At 44.1% G+C, this 21,146-nt stretch overlaps 1 protein-coding gene across 1 annotated transcript in view; it reads left to right on the forward strand.

Annotated features, from left to right (window-relative positions):
• The window catches only part of NRK (Nik related kinase), a 126,859-nt gene that overhangs the window by 86,620 nt on the left and 19,093 nt on the right, over positions 1–21,146 (forward strand). Inside the window, exons 24-28 of the mRNA XM_083722718.1 lie at positions 1,715–1,873; positions 6,873–7,016; positions 10,293–10,427; positions 15,232–15,332; positions 17,150–17,299. Of these exons, the coding sequence (XP_083578844.1) occupies positions 1,715–1,873; positions 6,873–7,016; positions 10,293–10,427; positions 15,232–15,332; positions 17,150–17,299 (689 nt within the window). The remainder of the gene's footprint in view (positions 1–1,714; positions 1,874–6,872; positions 7,017–10,292; positions 10,428–15,231; positions 15,333–17,149; positions 17,300–21,146) is intronic.

The raw sequence follows: 21,146 nt of genomic DNA on the forward strand, positions 1-21,146 counted from the left end.
GCAAATCGTCACAACTTGTAAGGTTGCAAATAGGCTATGGTTCAAGTGATAGGGATGGGAGAACGCTCTCGCCATCCCTATGTGAAGGGTATTCCATTAAAAGAATCCAGTGACTCGATGGTTTGGTCAACCCCTGAGAGGGGTTGTGCCCGTGCTTGAGTCCAGGGGGACATACAGGTGACGGAGATAGCCTGTTTCTGGCTTTCCACTTATCCAGGTGTTCAGCCTTGGCTGACCTATGCTGGTGCTCTGGGTCAGCACTACCTGCATGGCAGGGAGCTAGTCATCAGTGGTAGCATTCGCTTGTAAATGACGCGCAATGTTTTTCCATAATCAGGTGACTCTTACTTTGCTTCTCCCCTGGCACTAGTGGAACAAACTGCAATTCCTGAGTAGGGATAAGGGAGAAATTGAGTTTGGTTGCACATCTAAAGATGAACTTACCTAATTTGCACTTTCTGAAACCATGCATGAACCAAAGCACAGACATCCTTCATAATGTGCCCTTCTCCAAATTTTACAAACCAGGACTCCAGTCAAGCAATGTGTACAAAAATACACATATGAACAACAAAAGTGTGCATATAAATGCATATATTAGTGAAAACGACATACAAAAAGGCACTGCATATGGTGGAAATTGCTTTGAAAAAATATGTACATTAGGCAAAAATGCATACAAAAAGGTGTATATCAGGACTAAACTGAAATGTTGTCTTTTAAATCACAAACTGATGTGGAAATGTAGAGAACTGGACTTAAGATTAGAAAGATGAGAAACTGGGAGAAACTGAAATTGATCCATCCAAATCCCTGTCTTAGCCTTATAAGGACCATGGCTTGCTCCACTCCAAGCAAGGGTGGACTTGGGTCTTTCAAATTTATGCATCACCCTGTGCAAGGCCAAAATTTGATGCCCCCTCCACCTCCTGCCTACTGTTCTGCTCAATTCACTACATCATAGTTGCAACACCCCGGAGAACTCCCTAGGCCCAGTGCCCAGTGCAGCAGAAATGGTCGCACTTCTCTAATCCACCTCCGCTCCAAGTCAAACTTCGGTTTTGGCTTCCCATTCATGGTTTATTCAAGTGAACCACGAATGGTAAACCATTATGTGTGGTTTTCTGTGACCTGCAAATTCGCCTGGTAGAAGGCAGACTCCAGTGACCTTCTCCCAGCAGGCAAGCACCTTATTTACTTAGATAATTCTTTGTTCTTTGGGCGGAATACACTGGTCTGTCACATTTACTGGTGCCAATATGGGATGTCATTGCATAGGGAATACCATGCAAATAGTTGCTTCAAAGGAATGGTTTTTGTCAAGACTGACAAAACTCCCTGTACCCCACCTGCTCTGATCCTAAACATTATCAGGCTCCTTCCAGTAGTTGCTATTTGTATTTTTAAAACGAGCACATTAAATGCAAATGAATAGCATCACTTGCGGTCTGGCCCTTAGGTCACATCCACACCATAAATTTAAAGCAAATGCTCTCTCACAAAGCTGTGGCTTCCTGGATGCCTTGGGGGAAGCAATGTGCGTTAAATGTATATTGTGGATGTGACATATTAGATGTCATTCAAAAAGAGATTAGAAATCCTGCTTTTATGAGGGGCACACTTAGAGTGGGGGGCACAGTTGCCTCACAAGCCATGTGTTGTGCAAGAAAACATAACCATCATTTTATAAAAACCCTCTGCTTCTCTTCCCCAGCATCCAGTGTGAAACCAGAGCCCACCAGCAGGCAAAACGCAAGGAAAGGCTCTGTTGTCAACGTGAACCCCACCAATATCCGCCCACAGAGTGACAGCCCAGAAATCCGCAAATACAAAAAGAAGTTCAACTCTGAGATCTTGTGTTCCGCATTGTGGGGTAAGAAGGTTTATCTGAAGCAGGAATAAATGGATTGCGATTCTGAGGTTCTTAGAGGCTTGTTCAGATCTTTAAAAATATAGGGGGAAGGGCCAAAGCACCCTGGAAGAGCACTTACTTTGCATGATCATAGGTAGGACTCCAGGTAGGACTGGGAAAGACTTTCACCTGAAACCCTGGAGAGCTGCTGCCAGTCAGTGTAGCCAATATGCAGCAAGATGGACCAATAGCCTAACTCATTGCAAGGCAGCTTCCTATGTTGTTATTACTTGTGAGATTTATATACTGCTCTTCATCAAAGGGCCACAGGACGGTTCACAGAATAAACTACCGGATAAAAACAAGTAAATAATTAAAACACAACAGCAAAGCCATAACCTCCCCCTTCCCACAGACACATTTAAAATATTCATCAACCCAAGGCCTGGTTAAAAAGGAACATTTTCGCCTGGCACCTAAAATATATGTAATGAAGGTGCCTGGCGAACCTCCCTGGGGAGGGCATCCCACAAACAGGGAGCCACTGCAGAAAAGGCCCGTTCTCATGTTGCCACCTTCTGGACCTCTCATGGAAGAGGCACACAAAGAAGGGTGAACACAGAGTCCAGAACGGTTTATATGGGAGAGAGGTGGTCCTTGAGGTATTGCAGTTCTGTTTCTGTTCCCATTCAGTAAATTGCCCAGTTCCTGCTCAGCCTGATTGTTGGGGTGTCCTGGAATGCAGCTGGAGCACTTACTAGCAAGGCAAGATCAGGTTCAATACAAAGTGCACTAAAGCATCAGAGGAACTGTCCAAAAGAAGAAGATGTTTGAGCAACAGCTAGGTAGCAACTGAGTTTTTGGAACCCAGTGTTACCCATTTCTGGAGCATCAATAGGGACCTGGTCTAGAGCATGTGTCAGTTTTTTGCTTCTTTCTGCCTCTCAAGTCATGCCCAGAGATGGGAGGTCTTGTGATTCCAGTACATTTTCTGTCCTGGGCAGTAACTTGAGCCCATCACTTTCTGAAGTGGAGAACACTCTGCAACAGAAATCCTGGAAGGTGTGTTGGAAGGTTTGCAGGATCGCAGCCTTGTGGTGTCCACCAGTGCATCTCAGCTACCATTGGTCTTAGAATGTACTATGATCCTCAGTGCAATTCTCTGCCTCTGAGCTGGCCTTGACATGAAGCCCAGTTTCCTACATCTGAGTATGATATACCGAAATGCTGGATGGACTGCACCGCCTGCCACTTAAAAATCCATCCTCATTATTGATGCCTTAGCTCCCCATCAGCTTTAATTTTCCATCTTCCTGACACCAGGCAGCACGACGACAAGCTCCATGGAGCTGATACAATATTTTACCCACACCTCCTGCCTTGATTCGAGCCTTAAATGAGAAACAAAATAAATGAATGAAATGCCGGAAGAAATTATCCCAGGAAATGTAGATTTACAGTTTACAGCTCTCTGGGTTTCATGTGATGTATGTTTGGAGGAGGCCAAGATTTTAAATTAAGAACAGAGCACCATAGCAAAGCTGGTAATGATATGTGTGCTGAGGTGAAGAGCGCTATGTTCTTACCAGCCCATTGCTAGCATTCCACTGCTTTTTCTCTCTTTTTTTGTGCTGCGTAATACCTTATGCCATCTCATTATTTCCGCCAGGAACACTTCAATAAGAAAGCTTATCAAACATGGCAACCAAATGGAAGCCTCACCCGTTGGGTGTCAGCTCAAATCTGCAGCCCCCTCAGCACTTCTTCTGGCTTGAAAACAATTTAACTGTAGACAGATACTTGAGGGTCTCACCCAGAGAAATTTTGCAAGTCTTGTTTCACTTCTTAGGATGTTTCTCTAGAGTGGGTACCCCACTCCAAGTGACATTTCATGACAAATCTATGGGAACTCAAATTTTTTTACCTTGCAATGGGCCCTGCTCTCCCCACTAAAGCTAACTGGCAGAGCAATCCTAACCATGCCTACTCAGAAGTAAGTCCTATTAAAGTCAGTGGTACTTAATCCTAGGTACATGGGTTGGGATGACAGACGTAAGCCTTAAATGCCACATATTGGTTGTTCCCCCAGGGTCTTGACTTAGGCCATCACTCTGTGGATTATCACTGTGCGATGACCCAAAAATTGGAATTTTATGACGTCGTCCCTGCTCTGTGGAATGTCATTCATGAAGCATCGTCCATCAGTTGCTTCAGACATCTTGTGAAGGCATCTCTTTCTTCCTAGACTATTCCTGACCCATGAAATTGAACCCTACTTTTTCTGAAATCATCTTTTTACTTTTTAAAATCTGTTTTCATAGTGTCGTTTTGCAGCTTTTATGGCACTTTGATTGTTTCATATCATTTTTACATGCCATTTGGAGATGTTTAGATATTAAGTTGTTTGTTTGTTTGTTTGTTTGTTTGTTTAACAAAATTTACACACTGCTTGATTGTAAAAAAAACAAAAAGAACACCCTCAAAGATAAAACTATAAAATCACGAAGCATGGCAATGCATTAAAACATGCAAGAAGTTAAAATACTAAAACAGATTAAAATTCACACCAGCGTTTCTAAGAATTTGGGTAGGCTTATCTAAACATGAATATATACTTTTAGCAGGTGCCAAAAAGAGTACAGTGAAGGCGCCAGCTTGATCTCAATAGGCAGGGAGTTCCAAAGTGCAAGTGATGCCACATTAATTGAGTTCTTAGAAATGCAGAAACGGTATTATTTGGAACCTGCAATGCCAATTCCACTGATCTGTCATTTGGGTGCATGTGGAGTAAGGCAGTCTCGTAGGTAAACTGGTCCCTATTAAATGCTTTTAGTAAAGGTAAAGGGACCCCTGGCCATTAGGTCCAGTCGTGGCCAACTCTGGGGTTGCGGCGCTCATCTCGCTATATTGGCCAAGGGAGCCGGCGTCCAGCTTCCGGGTCCTGTGGCTAGCATGACTAAGCCGCTTCTGGCAATCCAGAGCAGCGCAAGGAAACACCGTTTACCTTCCCGCCGGAGTGGTACCTATTTATCTACTTGCACTTTGATGTGCTTTTGAACTGCTAGGTTGGCAGGAGCAGGGACCAAGCAACGGGAGCTCACCCCGTCGTGGGGATTCGAACCATTGACCTTCTGATCGGCAAGTCCTAGGCTCTGTGGTTTAACCCACAGCGCCACCCTTTTAGAGAAATGCAAATAATCTCCCCCACACACAAAAAACCCAACCCAAATTAAATAAATATAAACAAAAAACAAACATAGACCCCTGCAGGACCAGAGCAGCAAACAATCTATTCCAGGACCCTGATTGTAGTCGTGGCCAACCAGATGTCCACAAAGCAGGACCTGAGGGCAGATTGCTCCACCCCACATCTGCCCCACAGCAGGGGTTATTCCCTGGCATGCTACCTCTGAATGGAACTTTCACTGAATATACTAATATAGCCAAAACCAGAATGCCCATGCCCAACAGTGGGGCACCAGCAGGCTCAGGGGAACCCCAAGGTTCTAAATACTTTAGGAGGGGCATCAAGGCTTGAACCTCTGTAGAGTTCTCAGAGAATCAGTAGGGTAGCACTGTTGTTTGCGGCAGCACATACTGAGTAGGCAAGTCACCGGAAAACAGGATTTATGGCCAAAGGGTAGCTAGATAATATCCAAGTCTTGGCCTTCTTTGAAAGGCTGACATACCACAATAGTATGATTAGAGGGATGGCAGAAAAATAGCAAACAGTAATTGGAGGGGTGGCAGAAAAATCACTAATCTGATGTGATTTGGATGCCTTTTCTGGCATATGTCAATAAGAATCGGAATTTACTAGAACTTCCAACAACTCGAGTCGTCAATCTGTGGACGATCTGTTATATTTTAAAAGTGCCCTCTTCCTGGTGGACAAATGAGAGATTTACTAAGGGGAGGAAATGACTCAAATGGACAAAGAGTAGTTTGACTCACAATATGTGCATTGTGAGACCCATATGATAAGATGTCTCTGCTAGCTTAGTTCAGTTTTTGTTAACACTGCTTTTCTTGTTGTTATCGAAACCCAGTCAAAATCATTTGGGGGCGGAGTGGAACAGCCCCCAAACAGTCTAATGAGGACTGAGCATACTCAGTGACCATGGAATGCTCTCTATTGAGATGGCAAGAAGGGGGGGAGAGAATGGAGCATTCTAGGAAAGGTCACAGCTGGTCAGCTGGCTGGCCGGCTGGCACCCTGAACGGGAACAGGCCACACACTGCAACATTAAGGCCGTGCACGCACTCCCATTGAATCTGCATCCAGTTCACTCTCACTGCTGGTTTGGGAAGCGGCATGCACACAACATTAGCTGCATCCATATCTGTCCTGCCATTTCAAGTTACAAGAAGGGAGATTCTGACTAGACATCAGGAAGTAAGAGCTGTTCAGCAGTGAAACAGACTCCCTTGGGAGGTTGTGGGCACTCCTTCCTTGGAGGGTTTCAAGCAGAGGCTGGATGCCATCTGTCTTGGGTGCTTTAGTTGAAATCTTAGTTGAGATTTAGTTGTTTAGAGAAACTTTTAATGTTTGATGCATTACTGTATTTTAATATTTTGTTGGAAGCCGCCCAGAGTGGCTGGGGAAGCCCAGCCAGATGGGCAGGGTACAACTTATTATTATTATTATTATTATTATTATTATTATTATTATCATCCCTGCATTGCAGGGGGTTGGACTAGATGACCCTCAGTGACCCCTTCCAACGATTCTCTGATTAGTATTAAATGCTGTGTTTTGATGCACTTCCCCAACAAAACCAGCTTCCACAGGAACTGAGAAAACCAACAGCCTAGCTGTGCTTAAAGGCAGTAATGTGTTCCCAGGCTACGTTGCAGGTCCCACCTGTCTTGAGTAAGAGCTCTTGAATACCAATATAGTAACCAAAGTGCTGTTCCATCCATTCACTCTCCAGTGAGGAAGTGGTCCAAATTGCCTTTAGATGGTTTATATTGTCAGGATTACGTGCGCTGATTTTGGTGTTCTTCCATATTTTAACAGGGGTGAATTTGCTTGTGGGGACTGAGAATGGATTGTGGCTTCTAGACAGAAGCGGGCAAGGAAGAGTTTACTCATTGATAACCAGGAGGCGGTTCCAACAGATGGATGTGCTCGAAGGACTCAACGTGCTAATTACCATCTCAGGTTTGTTTGGTGCCTAGAACCAACTACTGACCTACAGTAGGACCAGAAGCAATTACAAAGAAGATTAGACTGCAAATTGAGTTGTAAAAACTCGCCGGCTCCTCCTGATGCTTACAATCCTTGTATCTAGGGCAGATGTGATTCAGGGTGTTTCATTTCCTGCTTAGTATGCAAAGTGGTTTGCAAGATTTATAGAGTACACCAGATACTTAAAACTAGTTTAAAGCTGGTTTCTGAGTCTAACAGCATCAATCTCTCTGTGTTTGTTTCTCTAATGTGGCTTCCATCCCTGCCCTAGAAGCTGATGGCAGCAACCATTAAATTATTCCTCCCAGAGCACAGGCTAGGCATGTATATGTCTGATATCAGTGTACTGAAATTATGGGTCACAGCCACCTTACCCTGGCCATCCCTATTCGATCACTGGTATCATCTGGGGGAGTCCTGTTAGCACAACCCTCACCAACAAGAAGAGATGCCTTCAGTCTTATGAGTCTTACTCTTGTGGAACTCCTTGCCACTAGAAGTCAGACAGGCACCATCGCTGCTGAATTTTGGATGCCTGGTTAAAACTGTTTTATTTCAGGAGGGCTTTGCATCATGAGTACTTATCCAATGCTTTAGAATCTTTTTGTTTGTTTGCATTTCTGAGGTTTTAAATTTCTGAGGCTTTAAATTTCTGGAAGTTAATTTATGTTTTAAAATTTGCATCTTGTACCTGTACACACTGCTTTGACACCTGGGCACCGGGAAGCACAATATACATTTTTAACATTAATAGTAATGATCATGATGGTGGTAGGTGTGGCCTAGGGTGGATGTGCCCTCATGGTTTTTGATGCTAAGAATGAATTTCAAATATGGTTCTGATAACCATATTGCCATAGGAAGTTCTTTTCAAACATTAGTGATGTGCTGTTTAAATGTGGCACCAGAGGGCGCTGCAGACCTATCTATCCCAAAAAATACCTGGTAAACTTTGTGGGAAACGAAGCGAAGGAAGAAACCAAATGCCTTGACGTTTTAGAATGATATTTTTAATATTGTTCTAGTAACGTTTAAAAGGTGGGTTTCGATCTAGCCCTAGACTCTCCACTAAAGTTTGCAAATTATATACAGTACTAACTTTTATGGGAACAAACTATTAGTTAGAGTGTTCAGACTTCCACATTACGAACTGCTCTATGTCAAACGCATGGAAAGACAGGTATTAACCCCATCCAGGTGGTTTTTCATGATAAGACCCATAACTCTCCCATGCAAAGTTATCTGCTATAGCTACAGGAGTGGCCATATTTTTTGTTGTTCTGAACAATGCTGATGCACAAAAATTATGGCTTACGACCAAAAAAAGGGGGGGGGACAACTCACTAAAACAGAATGCCCTCAACCTTTAAGACATGTTTTGAACCAACAAAATCAAAACAGAGTAAATAAGACTTGTTGAAAGATGAAGTAATGGGGCTTTCCACACACACACACACACACACACACACGCATACACACACACACACACACACACACACACACACAAACACACAAAAATGAGGGCTACAAAGCACACTCTCATGTATGCATGCATGCACACACAACCCCACATGTGCAGCAGACGCACTCAGCACACAGGCAGACCACACAGCAACCGTTTACATCACGTTGGAAATAAATAAATACATAGCAACACGTCCTCTCTCTGCCCTGCCCACACATGATATAGGCCAATATACTATAAAAGGTAAAGGGACCCCTGACCATTAGGTCCAGTCGTGACTGACTCTGGGGTTGTGGCACTCATCTCGCTTTATTAGCCGAGGGAGCCGGCGTACAGCTTCCAGGTCATGTGGCCAGCATGACTAAGCCACTTCTGGCGAACCAGAGCAGCGCACGGAAATGCCGTTTACCTTCCCGCTGGAGTGGTACCTATTTATCTACTTGATGTGCTTTCGAACTGCTAGGTTGGCAGAAGCAGGGACTGACCAACGGGAGCTCACCCCATTGCAGGGATTCAAACCGCTGACCTTCTGATCGGCAAGCCCTAGGCTCTGTGGTTTAACCCACAGCACCCCCACACACACACATGCACACAGACACATAGATGCACCACACATTACAGTTTAAAGCACTCCACCCTGCCCAGTGCTGAGATGGGGCAATTTTAATCTCCACCACAGCACTGGGCTGCACATGAATACAAATCGAGGCTGAAGGTTCACCACCCCTCGCCTTACAGGGTGTGGAGTGAAGGAGCTACTCCAAAGTAAACAAAGGAGATCCAACAAACAGATCTGGGGTGCAAAACAGATTGTTTAGAACGTCACCCTGAGCTGCAGTTGTGCTAGTGATACTAAGGAGTGGTGCCTTTCAGGAGGCTCTGCTCACACAACGAAAGCTTAACTGAACTAGGAACACGTCTGAGGGCACAGATACACAAGTATTCGTTGTTGTTTTTTACATACGTTATCTCACCACAAGGTGGTGCTATTGCTTTTCTGTCTGACTGCGATGATCTGAGAACATAGATCCGTCATTGAGCGTGAGCTTTGCACACAGAAAAACCCTAGTTTCGCTGCCAGACATCTCTGCTAAAAATGATATTAGTCAAGTAGATATCAGAAAGACCTCTGCCCGAGTCTTTGCAGAAACAGCTGCAAGACAGAAGTTTGGTATGCACACCACAGATTTAAAGCACTCGGCTTCCGCTCCCCCTGCCCCCAAAAAACCCTGGGGACCGTACTTCGTTAATGGTGTGGGAATTGCAGCTCTGTGTGGGGCAAACCACAGTTCCCAGGATTTTTGGGGGAAGGAAGCTACATGTTTTAAATGTGTCCTAATGGAATGGTGCTTACACCGCCAGAATAGGCAATGCAGTGGTACCTTGGGTTACATATGCTTCAGGTTACATACGCTTCAGGTTACAGACTCCGCTAACCCAGAAATAGTACCTCAGGTTAAGAACTTTGCTTCAGGATGAGAACAAAAATCGTGCTCTGGCAGCACGGCAGCAGCGGGAGGCCCCATTAGCTAAAGTGGTGCTTCAGATTAAGCACAGTTTCAGGTTAAGAACGGACCTCCAGAATGAATTAAGTTCTTAACCCGAGGTACCACTGTACTGGCTTGATATTAGGCATCTTTCCTCTTAGTTTAAGATATTACCAACCTCAAAACTACTTTCAACCAAGTTGGTGGTATGATACAGCCTAGCACTCCACAGTCATGTAGAGAAGTTACGTTTTTAAACAAAATTCCTTTTCTATTTCTGCTCCATTAAATTGGCAGGCAAAAAGAACAAGCTACGTGTCTACTATCTATCCTGGCTGAGGAATAAGATCTTGCGGAATGATCCAGATGTGGAAAAGCGACAGGGCTGGGTGTCTGTGGGTGACCTGGAAGGCTGCATACACTACAAAGTTGGTGAGTTTTCCCTTTGTGGGCTGCTAATAGCCAATTTTAGCACAAGATTTCTGTTGTTGTTGTTAACTCTGATGCATTCTGTTTCACTTCAAGATCTTTAAAATAATGTTTTAGTTCCTGTTAATTCAGGAAGAGAAAAAGCTAAGGAGTAAACCCTGTGAAAATGTGGAGTGGTTGGGTGGTGTCTTGTACACCTCCTTCCAGCAAAAAAGGCCTGCAGGGTGGAGATTCCTCACCCCTTCTTTGAGGGCTTATTTGAATACACCAGATTCAGAGGTTGACACCACTGAGATAATATAGCTATTGTCTACATGAGCAATATTTCTAAGGCCTTTTATTCAGATCCACATGCTGAAATAGGTTATTTGCATGTGGAACAACATACACTACAGACACTGTCAACTAGGAGCAATATCCCATCAAGATTTTGCATTATCACTTCTTACCAGTTTTGATCCTAAATAGTTACATACAGAGGAAATGTTCTTTCATATGAGATGGACTTGTAAAAGGGTAAAAGTGTATTGGGAAATGATCCATAAGGAACTGGGGGGGGGGGGATGTTTAAAAGTACGGCGGTTTTTATTTATATATTTTTATTTTATTTTATTTTTGTTTGGGGTGGGATAAATGTTGAGTTGGGGTGGGGTTGAGTTTTATTTTAGTATAATTGTTTTTGGCTTTGTTTTTACTTTTACTATTTTGTTAGGCTACTGTATAGTTTGAATTTTGCTTTATAAGGGGAAAGGGTCAGGGCTACCTGGGAGTGAGCCTCAGCCAACAGAATGGCTTGGGCGGGTTCCACGGGGCAGAGGCACCGGTACCCGATCTCAGTGATCACGGGCAGGAGGAGGAGCTATGCTAAGACCAGACCATGTCATTACCGAGGAGGCAGGTTTAGTCATTGTCTAAGACTATCCCTGCCTTCGGATCTGGTCCTGACCAGAAGGATACTGGAATCATTGCTGTGCAATGCCAGGACAATGATGAATAAGACCACTGCCATCCACAACCTGATTGTGGATGGAGGACTTGACCTGGCACGTGTGACAGAGACTTGGTTGGATGAAGCAGATGGGCCTGTCCTTGCTGCTGCTTGTCCACCAGGTTTCTCTTATGCACAGCAACCCAGGCCTTGTGGGCGGGTGGGGGGGGGGGTTGCAGTGATTTTTAGGAATTCATTAGTTTGCACCAGGCATCCTATTGGGAAGACCCAGTTCTCTGAGTGCATGTTCTGGAAGTTGGGCAATAGGGGCAGTACAGGATTCCTTTTGGTGTACCGACCTCCCTGCTTCACCAAGGATTCCCTGCCCGAGCTGCTTCAGGTCGTGGCGGATGTGCTCCTGAAGACACCTAGTTTGGTTGTCCTAGGGGATTTTAACATCCATGCCAAAACAATCTTACAAGGGGCTGCTCAGGACTTCGTGGAAAGCATGGCCTCCATGGGGCTGTCCCTGAATAAGTCTGGCCCAACTCATAGCCACGGACATGCCTTGGACCTGGTGTTCACCTCTATGGATGTTCGTGATCTGACACTAACTAAAAGCGAAACAAAAGAAATGCCATGGTCAGATCACTTCCTGGTGCAACTGGACTTCTCCGCGACCCTCCCTTCTGCAGGGAGGTGGGACCAATTCAGATGGTCCACCCCCGCCACTTAATGGATCCAAATGGTTTCCAGAGAGTGGTAGGGGATGTTGATGGCCTTTCAGCTGATTCCCTGGTGACCCGTTGAAATATGGAGTTAACAAGGGCTATTGACTGTTTGGCTCCGAAGCGCCCTCTCTGATTGCATGGAGCCCAGACAGCCCTGAGGTTTTCCATGGATCTGAGGGCAATGAAACAATCACTGAGATGGCTAGAGTGCCAGTGGCGGATAACTCATTCTGAAGCTGACAGGACATGGGGTAGAGCTCAATGTTGAGCCTACCAAGTGGCGATGGCAACAGCGAAGAGGACCTTCTTCGCTGCCTCTATTGCATCTGCAGAAAACAGCAGCAGGAGACTCTTTCAGGTGGTTCGCAATCTATCAGAACCACCTTCATCATCGGGGCCGGGTAGGGACTCCAAGATCTCCTGCAATGCTTTTGCAAAGTTTTTTGCAGATAAAGTCGCTCAGATTCGGTAGGAGGTAGACTCCACCATGGGAGCAGGGCCGGGGCAGGAGAGTGCTAGAGTCCTGTCAAGTCATGTTATATGGGATCAATTTCAGTCTGTTACCCCCCCCCCCCCGAGGATGTGGACAGGCTGCTTGGACAAGTAAAACCAACCACCTGTCTTCTTGATCCTTGTCCATCCTGGTTGATAAAAGCAAGCCGGGAAGGACTGGGCGATGGGCTCTGTGGGGTGGTGAATGCTTCCCTCTGTGAGGGAACATTCCCAGGCCCACTGAAAGAGGAGGTCATTAAACCGCTTCTAAAAAAAATTTTTAGACCCAGCCAATATGGCCAACTATCGCCCAGTCTCAAATCTTCCATTCTTGGGAAAGGTGATTGAGCGAGTGGTTGCTGAACAACTCCAAGCATGCCTGGAGGATGCGGGCCATTTGGATCCCTTCCAGGCCTCACCATGGGACTGAAACTGCCTTGGTTGCACTGGTTGATGATCTCCGGCAGGCTAGGGACAAAGGTGAGAGCTGTTTCCTAGTTCTGCTGGATCTCTCAGCGGCTTTTGATACCATCGACCATAACATCCTTCCGGACCATCTTGAGGGGCTGGAAGCTGGGGGCACTGTTATACAGTGGTTCCGCTCCTTTCTCCTGGGCCATGTCCAGAAAGTGGGGGGGGTGAGTGTTCAGACCCCTGGGCTCTCACTTGTGGGGTGCCTCGGGGTTCTGTCCTCTCCCCCATGCTTTTTAATATCTATATGAAGCCGCTGGGAGAGATCATCAGGGGGTTTGGGTTGGGTGTTCATCAATATGCGGATGATACCCAATTCTTCCTCTCTTTTAAATCAGAACCAGTGAAGGCGGTGAAGGTCCTGTGTGAGTGTCTGGAGGCGGTTGGAGGATGGATGGCAGCTAACGGATTGAGGTTGAATCCTGACAAGACAGAAGTACTGTTCTTGGGGGACAGGCTGGTGTGGAGGACTCCCTGGTCCTGAATGGGGTAACTGTGCCCCTGAAGGACCATGTGCACAGCCTGGGAGTCATTTTGGATTCACAGCTGTCCATGGAGGCACAGGTCAATTCTGTGTCCAGGGCAGCTGTTCACAAGCTCCATCTGGTATGTAGGCTGAGACCCTACCTGCCTGCAGACTGTCTCGCCAGAGTGGTGCATGCTCTATTTATCTCCCACTTGGACTACTGCAATGCGCTGTACATGGGGCTACCTTTGAAGGTGACTCAGAAACTGCAATTAATCCAGAATGCAGCAGCTAGACTGGTGACTGGGAGTGGCTGCCAAGACCATATAACACCAGTCCTGAGAGATCTGCATTGGCTCCCAGTACGTTTCCGAGCACAATTCAAAGTGTTGGTGCTGACCTTTAAAGTCCTAAATGGCCTCGGTCCAGTATACCTGAAGGAACGTCTCCACCCCCATCATCCAGCCCAGACACTGAGATCCAGCACCAAGGGCCTTCTGCCAGTTCCCTCACAGCGAGAAGTGAGGTTACAGGGAACCAGGCAGAGGGCCTTTTCGGTAGTGGTGCCTACCCTGTGGAACGCCCTTCCCACAGATGTCAAGGCAATAAACAACTATTTTAGTTTTAAAAGACAACTGAAGGCGGCCCTGTTTAGTGAAGTTTTTAATGTATGACACTGTATGGTTTTTAATATTCAGTTGGAAGCCACCAAGAGTGGCTTGGGAAACCCAGCCAGATGGGCAGGGTATAAATAATAAATTAGTAGTAGTAGTAGTAGTAGTACTATTACTTTCCCCAAAAAATCCAGAGTCCTTTCTGTTGGGGATAATTGAGACTGAAATTCCCAGGTGTCTAAAAAGGTTGTTTATGTATGCTGCTACTGCAGCCTGTGTTTTGTTAGCCCAAAAATGGAAAACGAGCGAGGTTCCAACTAAAGAAGAATGGCAACTTAAGTTGACAGAATATGCACAACTCACAGATTTAACATATAGAATAAGAGAACAAGCAGAACATACGTTTAAAGAAGATTGGAGAAAGTTTATGGGAAATAATTGTGTACAGCTGAAAACGCTGGCAGCATTAAGATAAATTAAACAGTGTAAACAATTTTTGATAGATGCAATAATGGAATACTGAATGGTTTTGTTTTTGTAAAATATACAGGTATTTATGATATGTAAAATGACGCATGGAAAGAGAAGAAGGGAAGTCATTGATATCTTAAGAATGTAAAATGAGTTGTTTTAAATTGTACAACAGAAAACTTAATAAAATTATATACTAAATGGTTACATAACAATTCTGGTAGAGGGTTTATGACTGTCGTCTCATGTCTAATGTGAACCTGAAGACTGTGATTGGTCTTGGGATTGAAATATCAGGATAGATAACTATGTAAACATTCAAGCCATGTAAGATTATTGTAAGCCAAATTCATTATGTTCAGTCTGATATACGGACTTCTTATACAGGTCTACTTGCTTAAATGTCTGGGCTCTGGGTTTGTTGTCACCACCCCTCCCCCTCCCCCTGAGAACACGTTGTCTTGATTAGTTATTATTTAGCTTGTATCATTTGAATAGTGGTTGCTGTTGTTGTTGGAAAACTGAGTTTTTTAAAACTTGTTCTTCGCACTTTCGCTGTGCAAAGAATGATTTAGAGAACCTTTCCCAATTTCTGTGCCTAGCTCATTAAAAAAGAAGAACTATTACTTTTCAGTGAAATACGAGAGGATCAAATTTCTTGTGATCGCTGTGAAAAACTCAGTTGAAGTCTACGCCTGGGCTCCTAAGCCTTATCACAAATTTATGGCATTCAAGGTAAGTAAATATGAAGAGATTCATTTTCTCTACACATGTGCACCCAAAACACACACATGAGCAGAGTTCTAATCATGTCCCTGTTTCATCCTGTAATGATAAAAGATCATTGTCTGACAATTACTGGACTGCCAGTGGCAAATAACCTATGGGGTGGCGCCCAAATATTTATGTTTGCTTATATGAGTTTTAGTAACCTAATTGAACTAAAGTTGCATAAATTTGCATATGAAAGGGAACATGAAGGCAATGTAATGGAAGGCAGGGGAAGGCGTGCCCATTCCAGGCTTTTGTTTCCTTCCTTATATAGTGTAACTGCTAAACCCAGGTAAGCCAAACATGGCAGAAACTAGGTTATCACCTAGTCTCAGGCATGTCTTATGCTGCCTTTAACGCTGGACAGGAGTGCTTTCTTGGGGATTCAAGCCAAATACTTAGAATCATAGAACTGTAGAGTTGGAAGACCCTTCTCTGCCTGAAATCCTGGGACTCAGCTACATTTAGTAAAGAAATAGTGATTTGAATGCGCTATAAACATGCAACACAAGATGGTGCCAGAGAGCAGAAAATTTTAAAATGCAATTTTCCATAGAGATCTTTTTTCTTTTTTTATAACTATCCTGTGTCTAGTTCCACCTCCTGAGAGCCACTACCACCGGTTTAGATAGGAAAACAGACTAGCCTGGTAAAAGGCAGAAATGTTCTGGTGCATTAAAATAGTTCTTTAAAAAATCAGAATAATCAGAATCTGCTGCCTTCTTCATTGACCAGAATGATTTATAATCTCATAATCTCATTGATTAATCAGGCAAAGGTTGCAGCACTTCCTAATTTGCACCATGGTATTGAACTGATTTCACTGCCCATTCCCTCTTTCCAGAGAAACTTGAGAACCGTAGTTCTGTGAAGGTAGGCTAGAGATTTCAAACAAGAGGCTTTTCAGCATTTTACCAAATTACAGTCTTGAGGTTTATTTGGGAGAAGCCATGACAGGAAAGTGGTCTAAAGCTGCTATAAATTTGTAGTGCAGAATGTGTTTGCCCAAACTCACTATTTCTCTCATTCATTTATTTTGATGTGGGGTTAGATAGGGAGCTTTATGGGAACATGAATTCAGCTCACATAACTTGGGCTATCTCATAGATATGTCATAGAACCATAGAGTTGGAAGGGACCCTGAGGTTCATCTAGTCCAACCCTCTGCGATGCACAAATATGTAGCTTTTCCTTATGGGGATCACACCTCCAACCTTGGCATTGTAAGCACCGTGTTCTAACCAACTGAGGTATTCACCGTATCCTGTTCTCATAACTCATAGTCCATGACTTCAGTCATTCTTTGTGAAAAGGGATGCAGGTGGCGCTGTGGTCTAAACCACTGAGCCTCTTGGGCTTGCTGATCAGAAGGTCAGCGGTTCAAATCCCCATGATGGAGTGAGCTCCTGTTGCTCTGTCCCAGCTCCTGCCAACCTGGCAGTTCAAAAGCACGCCAGTGCAAGTAGATAAATAGGTACCACTGTGGCAGGAAGGTAAACATGTTTCTGTGTGCTTTGATTTCTGTCATGGTGTCCTGTTGCACCAGAAGCAGTTTAGTCATGCTGGCCACATGAACCAGAAAGCTGTCTGGCTTCCTTGGCCTGAAAGTGAGATGAGCGCCGCAACCCCATAGTCGTCTTTGACTGGACTTAACCATCCAAAGGTCCTTTACCTTTACCTAACCTTTGTGAAAAGACAAAGGGAAATGCTAATCAGGACTCTTTTTGGTTACATGTTTAATTAACAGTAAGATGCACAGTGTCTGATTCTTCTCTTTACAGTCCTTCACTTCACTTCACCACAAACCACTGTTGGTTGACTTGACGGTTGAGAATGGACAGAGGTTAAAAGTGATCTATGGCTCACCAGTTGGATTTCATGCTATTGATGTGGACTCTGGCTCAGTGTATGACCTGTACCTTCCCACACATGTAAGATACATCGTTCTTCAGGAATCATGACAGTTTGCAGGGGGGGTTTCTTCTTCAGCCTATACAGTTAAAGAGGATCTCATCGCTATTAATGCCGTGCTCATTATCATTATTTGAATATATTTTTTCTACTCCACATTTCCATCCACGTGGGTCCACAGAAGCCAGAAATTCTCATTTGTTTAACAAGATTTATTGCAATAAATGTAACGAAATCTCCAAGTCGTTTGCAATAAATATGAAAGCCATCAAGTAGAAACAGTTAAGAAGGAGAAATTTAAAAACATTTTAAAAGATAATTAAAATTAGCAGTAAAAGGTTCGAACAAGGTAATGTCTACGTCTCTGGGTAGAAAAAAAAATTAACATCTAGTTTCCCTGTTGATTTTGGAACCATTCAAGATATACAGAAAATATACTTAAAGAAAAATATTTTAGCATCTAGTATCCCTGTTGATTGTGGCACCATTCATGCTATACAGAGCTTTATAAATCTAAGTTGGTCCTCTCTGTGCATGCAGTTCGGGTATTGTTGTTGTTTAATTATTTGATTCATTTATTTATTTATTGGCCATTGCTTTTCTTCCAATATATTGGGGGCAGCATACACAATTCTCCCCTTACCACTGACGCAGTTTTCTCCTCTCAACAACCCTGTGAAAGCTTAGGCTAAGAGATAGTGTCTGGCCCAAGATTTGGGTAGAGATTTAAGCCTAACCTCCTCTGAACTTAGTACACCTACTCCATTTAATTAATAGAGTGCCATGAGCGAATAATGCTAATGATTTTGCACGGGAAAAATAGAACAGGGACCGGCCCAAAAGGACCTTGTACTCTAAGGCGGCCTGCTATCTTTTTCCCCCTCGTTCTTCTTTGGCGATCACTCGTAGCTGAGTAAGATTATCTTCCATGAACACGGTTTTAACAGTGTGTCTGTAAATAACCGTGGAGGCCAATTCTGGATCTTCCACAGTGGGGACATTGGTTTATGGGTGGGAGTTGATCATGGTTTTCCCTTTCGTCCTGAGTTCGAGTGTCTTCGAAGTCCATGACACTTTTGGTAAAGACTGTTCTCCACTTGGAGCTCTTGCAGGCCACTGTTTCCCAGTTGTCGGTGTTTATACTACATTTTTTTAGATGTGCCTTGAGAGAGTCTTTAAACCTCTTTTGTTGACCAACAGTATTACGCTTTCAATTTTTAAGTTCGGAATAGAGTAGTTGCTTGGAAGACGATAATCAGGCATCTAAACACCATGACCAGTCCAACAAAGTTGATGTTGAAGAATAATTGCTTTGACACTGGTGATCGTAATGATGTTGAAGAATAATTGCTTTGACACTGGTGATCTTTGCTGCTTCCAGTACACTGGCATTAGTTTGCCTATCTTCCCAAGTGATGTGTACATTTTTTTGGAGACACCATTGATGGAATCTTTCAAGGAGTTGGAGATGGCGTTTATAAGTAGTCCATGTTTCACAAGCATGCAGTAGAGTTGGCAGTACAGTAGCTTTGTAAACAAGCATTATGGTTTCCCTGCAAATGTCCTGGTCCTCAAACACTCTGCACTTCAATCAGGAGAAAGCTGCACTGGCAGAGCTCAGGTGATGCTGGATCTTGGCATCAATATCAGCCCTTGTGGAAAGATAACTGCCCAGGTAGGAGAAGTGACCGACACTTTCCAACGTTACACCATCAAGTTGGATTTGTGGTACTGCAGAGGGGTTGTTTTGTGCTTGTTGGTGCAGCACTTTGGTTTTTGGGATGTTGAGAGATAGGCCAAGCTTTTCATAAGCCTCTGTGAAGATATTTAGGATGGTTTGGAGATCATCCTCTGAGTGTGTACACTATATTGTCGTCAGCATACTAAAGCTCTCTGACAGAAGTTACGGTAACCTTACTCAGATTGAAAAGCTTTCCATCTGTTCGATATATGATTTCTACTCCGGTGGGGAGTTTCCATTTGACAATGTGTGGAATCATGGCAATGAAAATAATGAATAGAGTTGGGATGCTAACACAACCCTGTTAAACACCTGATCCTAATGTTAATGGTTCATTTTGAGAGCTGTTGTTATCTGCGATTGTTGCTTTTGTCAACACTCGTCATAGCTCTGGTAAGGAGAACATCACGGCGATCTTCAGCTTGGACAATTACATAGTCTAAGAGATGCCAGTGGTTCAACTGAGGGTGCCTCCATGATGTTTTCGAAAGGGTGTGTTAATAAAAACAAGATTGTGTATTGCGCATATGGTTAATCCCCTGGTAAACCCAAGACATCCTGTTTTGTCTTGTTGTGATCTTGCACAATTTTGCACTGTGATTCCCCCCCAAAAAAAAAAGTTTTGGGGAGGGGCACGATCTCACATGGGTCACCTTTTTTGAGGGGGCACAATCTCGTATAGGTCACGTGACTTACATGGGAGTGTGGCCCCAGAAGATGGTGTCCTGGTTTTTTGCTGCAACCTGTAGGAGGGTATGGCATGAATGAGTTTTGAGAAGAGTTTGTAAAGAGGTGACACCACATTTTGAGCAGAAGGTGGTACAATGGCAAAGGGAAAATGTCACGAGGCCTCAGAAAAAATAAATGATGCTGGTTGCAGCAGCCTCCAATTTAATTAGATATGTAGAGAAGCAATATTTCCCAGCTCAATGCCCTCAATATGAGAGCTCCCCATGGATGGTTGTGACTATTCTGCTCACTCGTCCACCATGAGACAGAGTGCACTAAAAATACACTTTACCCCCAAGAGTGCAGGAACTTAAATAAGTGTGTCATTCCTGCAGCTGCTGGGACTTGTTCCAGGAAGGGTCCGAATGTGAGAGGTTCACTATATAATTTTCTTCAAAGAGGTTTCTGGAATCAGCATCCTAGGCTTCTTTTAAAGGCAACAGACTAGGTGTAGACACATCTGCATCTGGCTCCCACTTTCTCTCTCTCTCTCTCTCTCTCTCTCTCTCTGTCTGTCTTTCGCATCAATTGGTCATGCAAGTAATACCAAGGCAACGCATCAAAATTGCTCTCCGGCTCTGGATACCTGTCCTGGTACTACGGATAGTGGCTGCAGAGACACCAGACTGCATGGCTGGAATGGGTATACTCACTTTGGCAAGTAAAGCATCTGTGGTTCCTTTATGGGTCAAACATGGCATTGAAGTGGTAGAGAAATGGATGTCCTTTGAGTTGCATGTTCCTTTGCACTTCATGAAAAGCAATAGGGGAGTTCTGGTGTTTGTTCTCCTTGTGAAAATGCTAATTGCATGGATCTTTCAGAATTGAATTAGATACTCAGGTTAATCCTATTCCTGGTACCGTAGAAGGGGTAGGACTGTTTTCAGTATGCATTTTTATCTCAAGGTTTCTTAAAACAAAGCATAGCCCTCTTTCATGTGCATGTACTACAAATCATTTCTCTCTCTCTCTCTCTCTCTCCCTATCTATCTCAGGAAGTGGGCTAGGGGTTTGAGATATTCTTAATTGCTTAAAGTTATTTGAATATTTTGCAGTATGAATCACCAGGTTTTTCTGAGTTGAATGCGTATATTTTCTTCAACACTGCTTGCTTTTCCTCTGTATTTGTTTGTGTGTGTGTGTTTGACATGCTTGGAACATAAGCTTCTGAATGACCTTTGAGCAATATGTGCAGCCTCCCCCAACCTAGATGTTGTTGGGACTCCAGCTCCCATCAGCCCCATCTGCGTGGACAATAGTCAGGGGTGATGGAATTTGTAGCCAACATCTGGAACAGACCCAAACAAACAGCACAGATAGAGGGGAATGTAAACATGGCTCTTTCTCTGGTTAACAGACCTCTGAGGAGACATTTGCATGAGGGCCTTGATGCTGAG

This window comes from Podarcis gaigeae (assembly GCF_964106915.1).
Source record: "Podarcis gaigeae genome assembly, chromosome: Z".
NCBI classification, from domain to species: Eukaryota; Metazoa; Chordata; class Lepidosauria; order Squamata; family Lacertidae; genus Podarcis; species Podarcis gaigeae.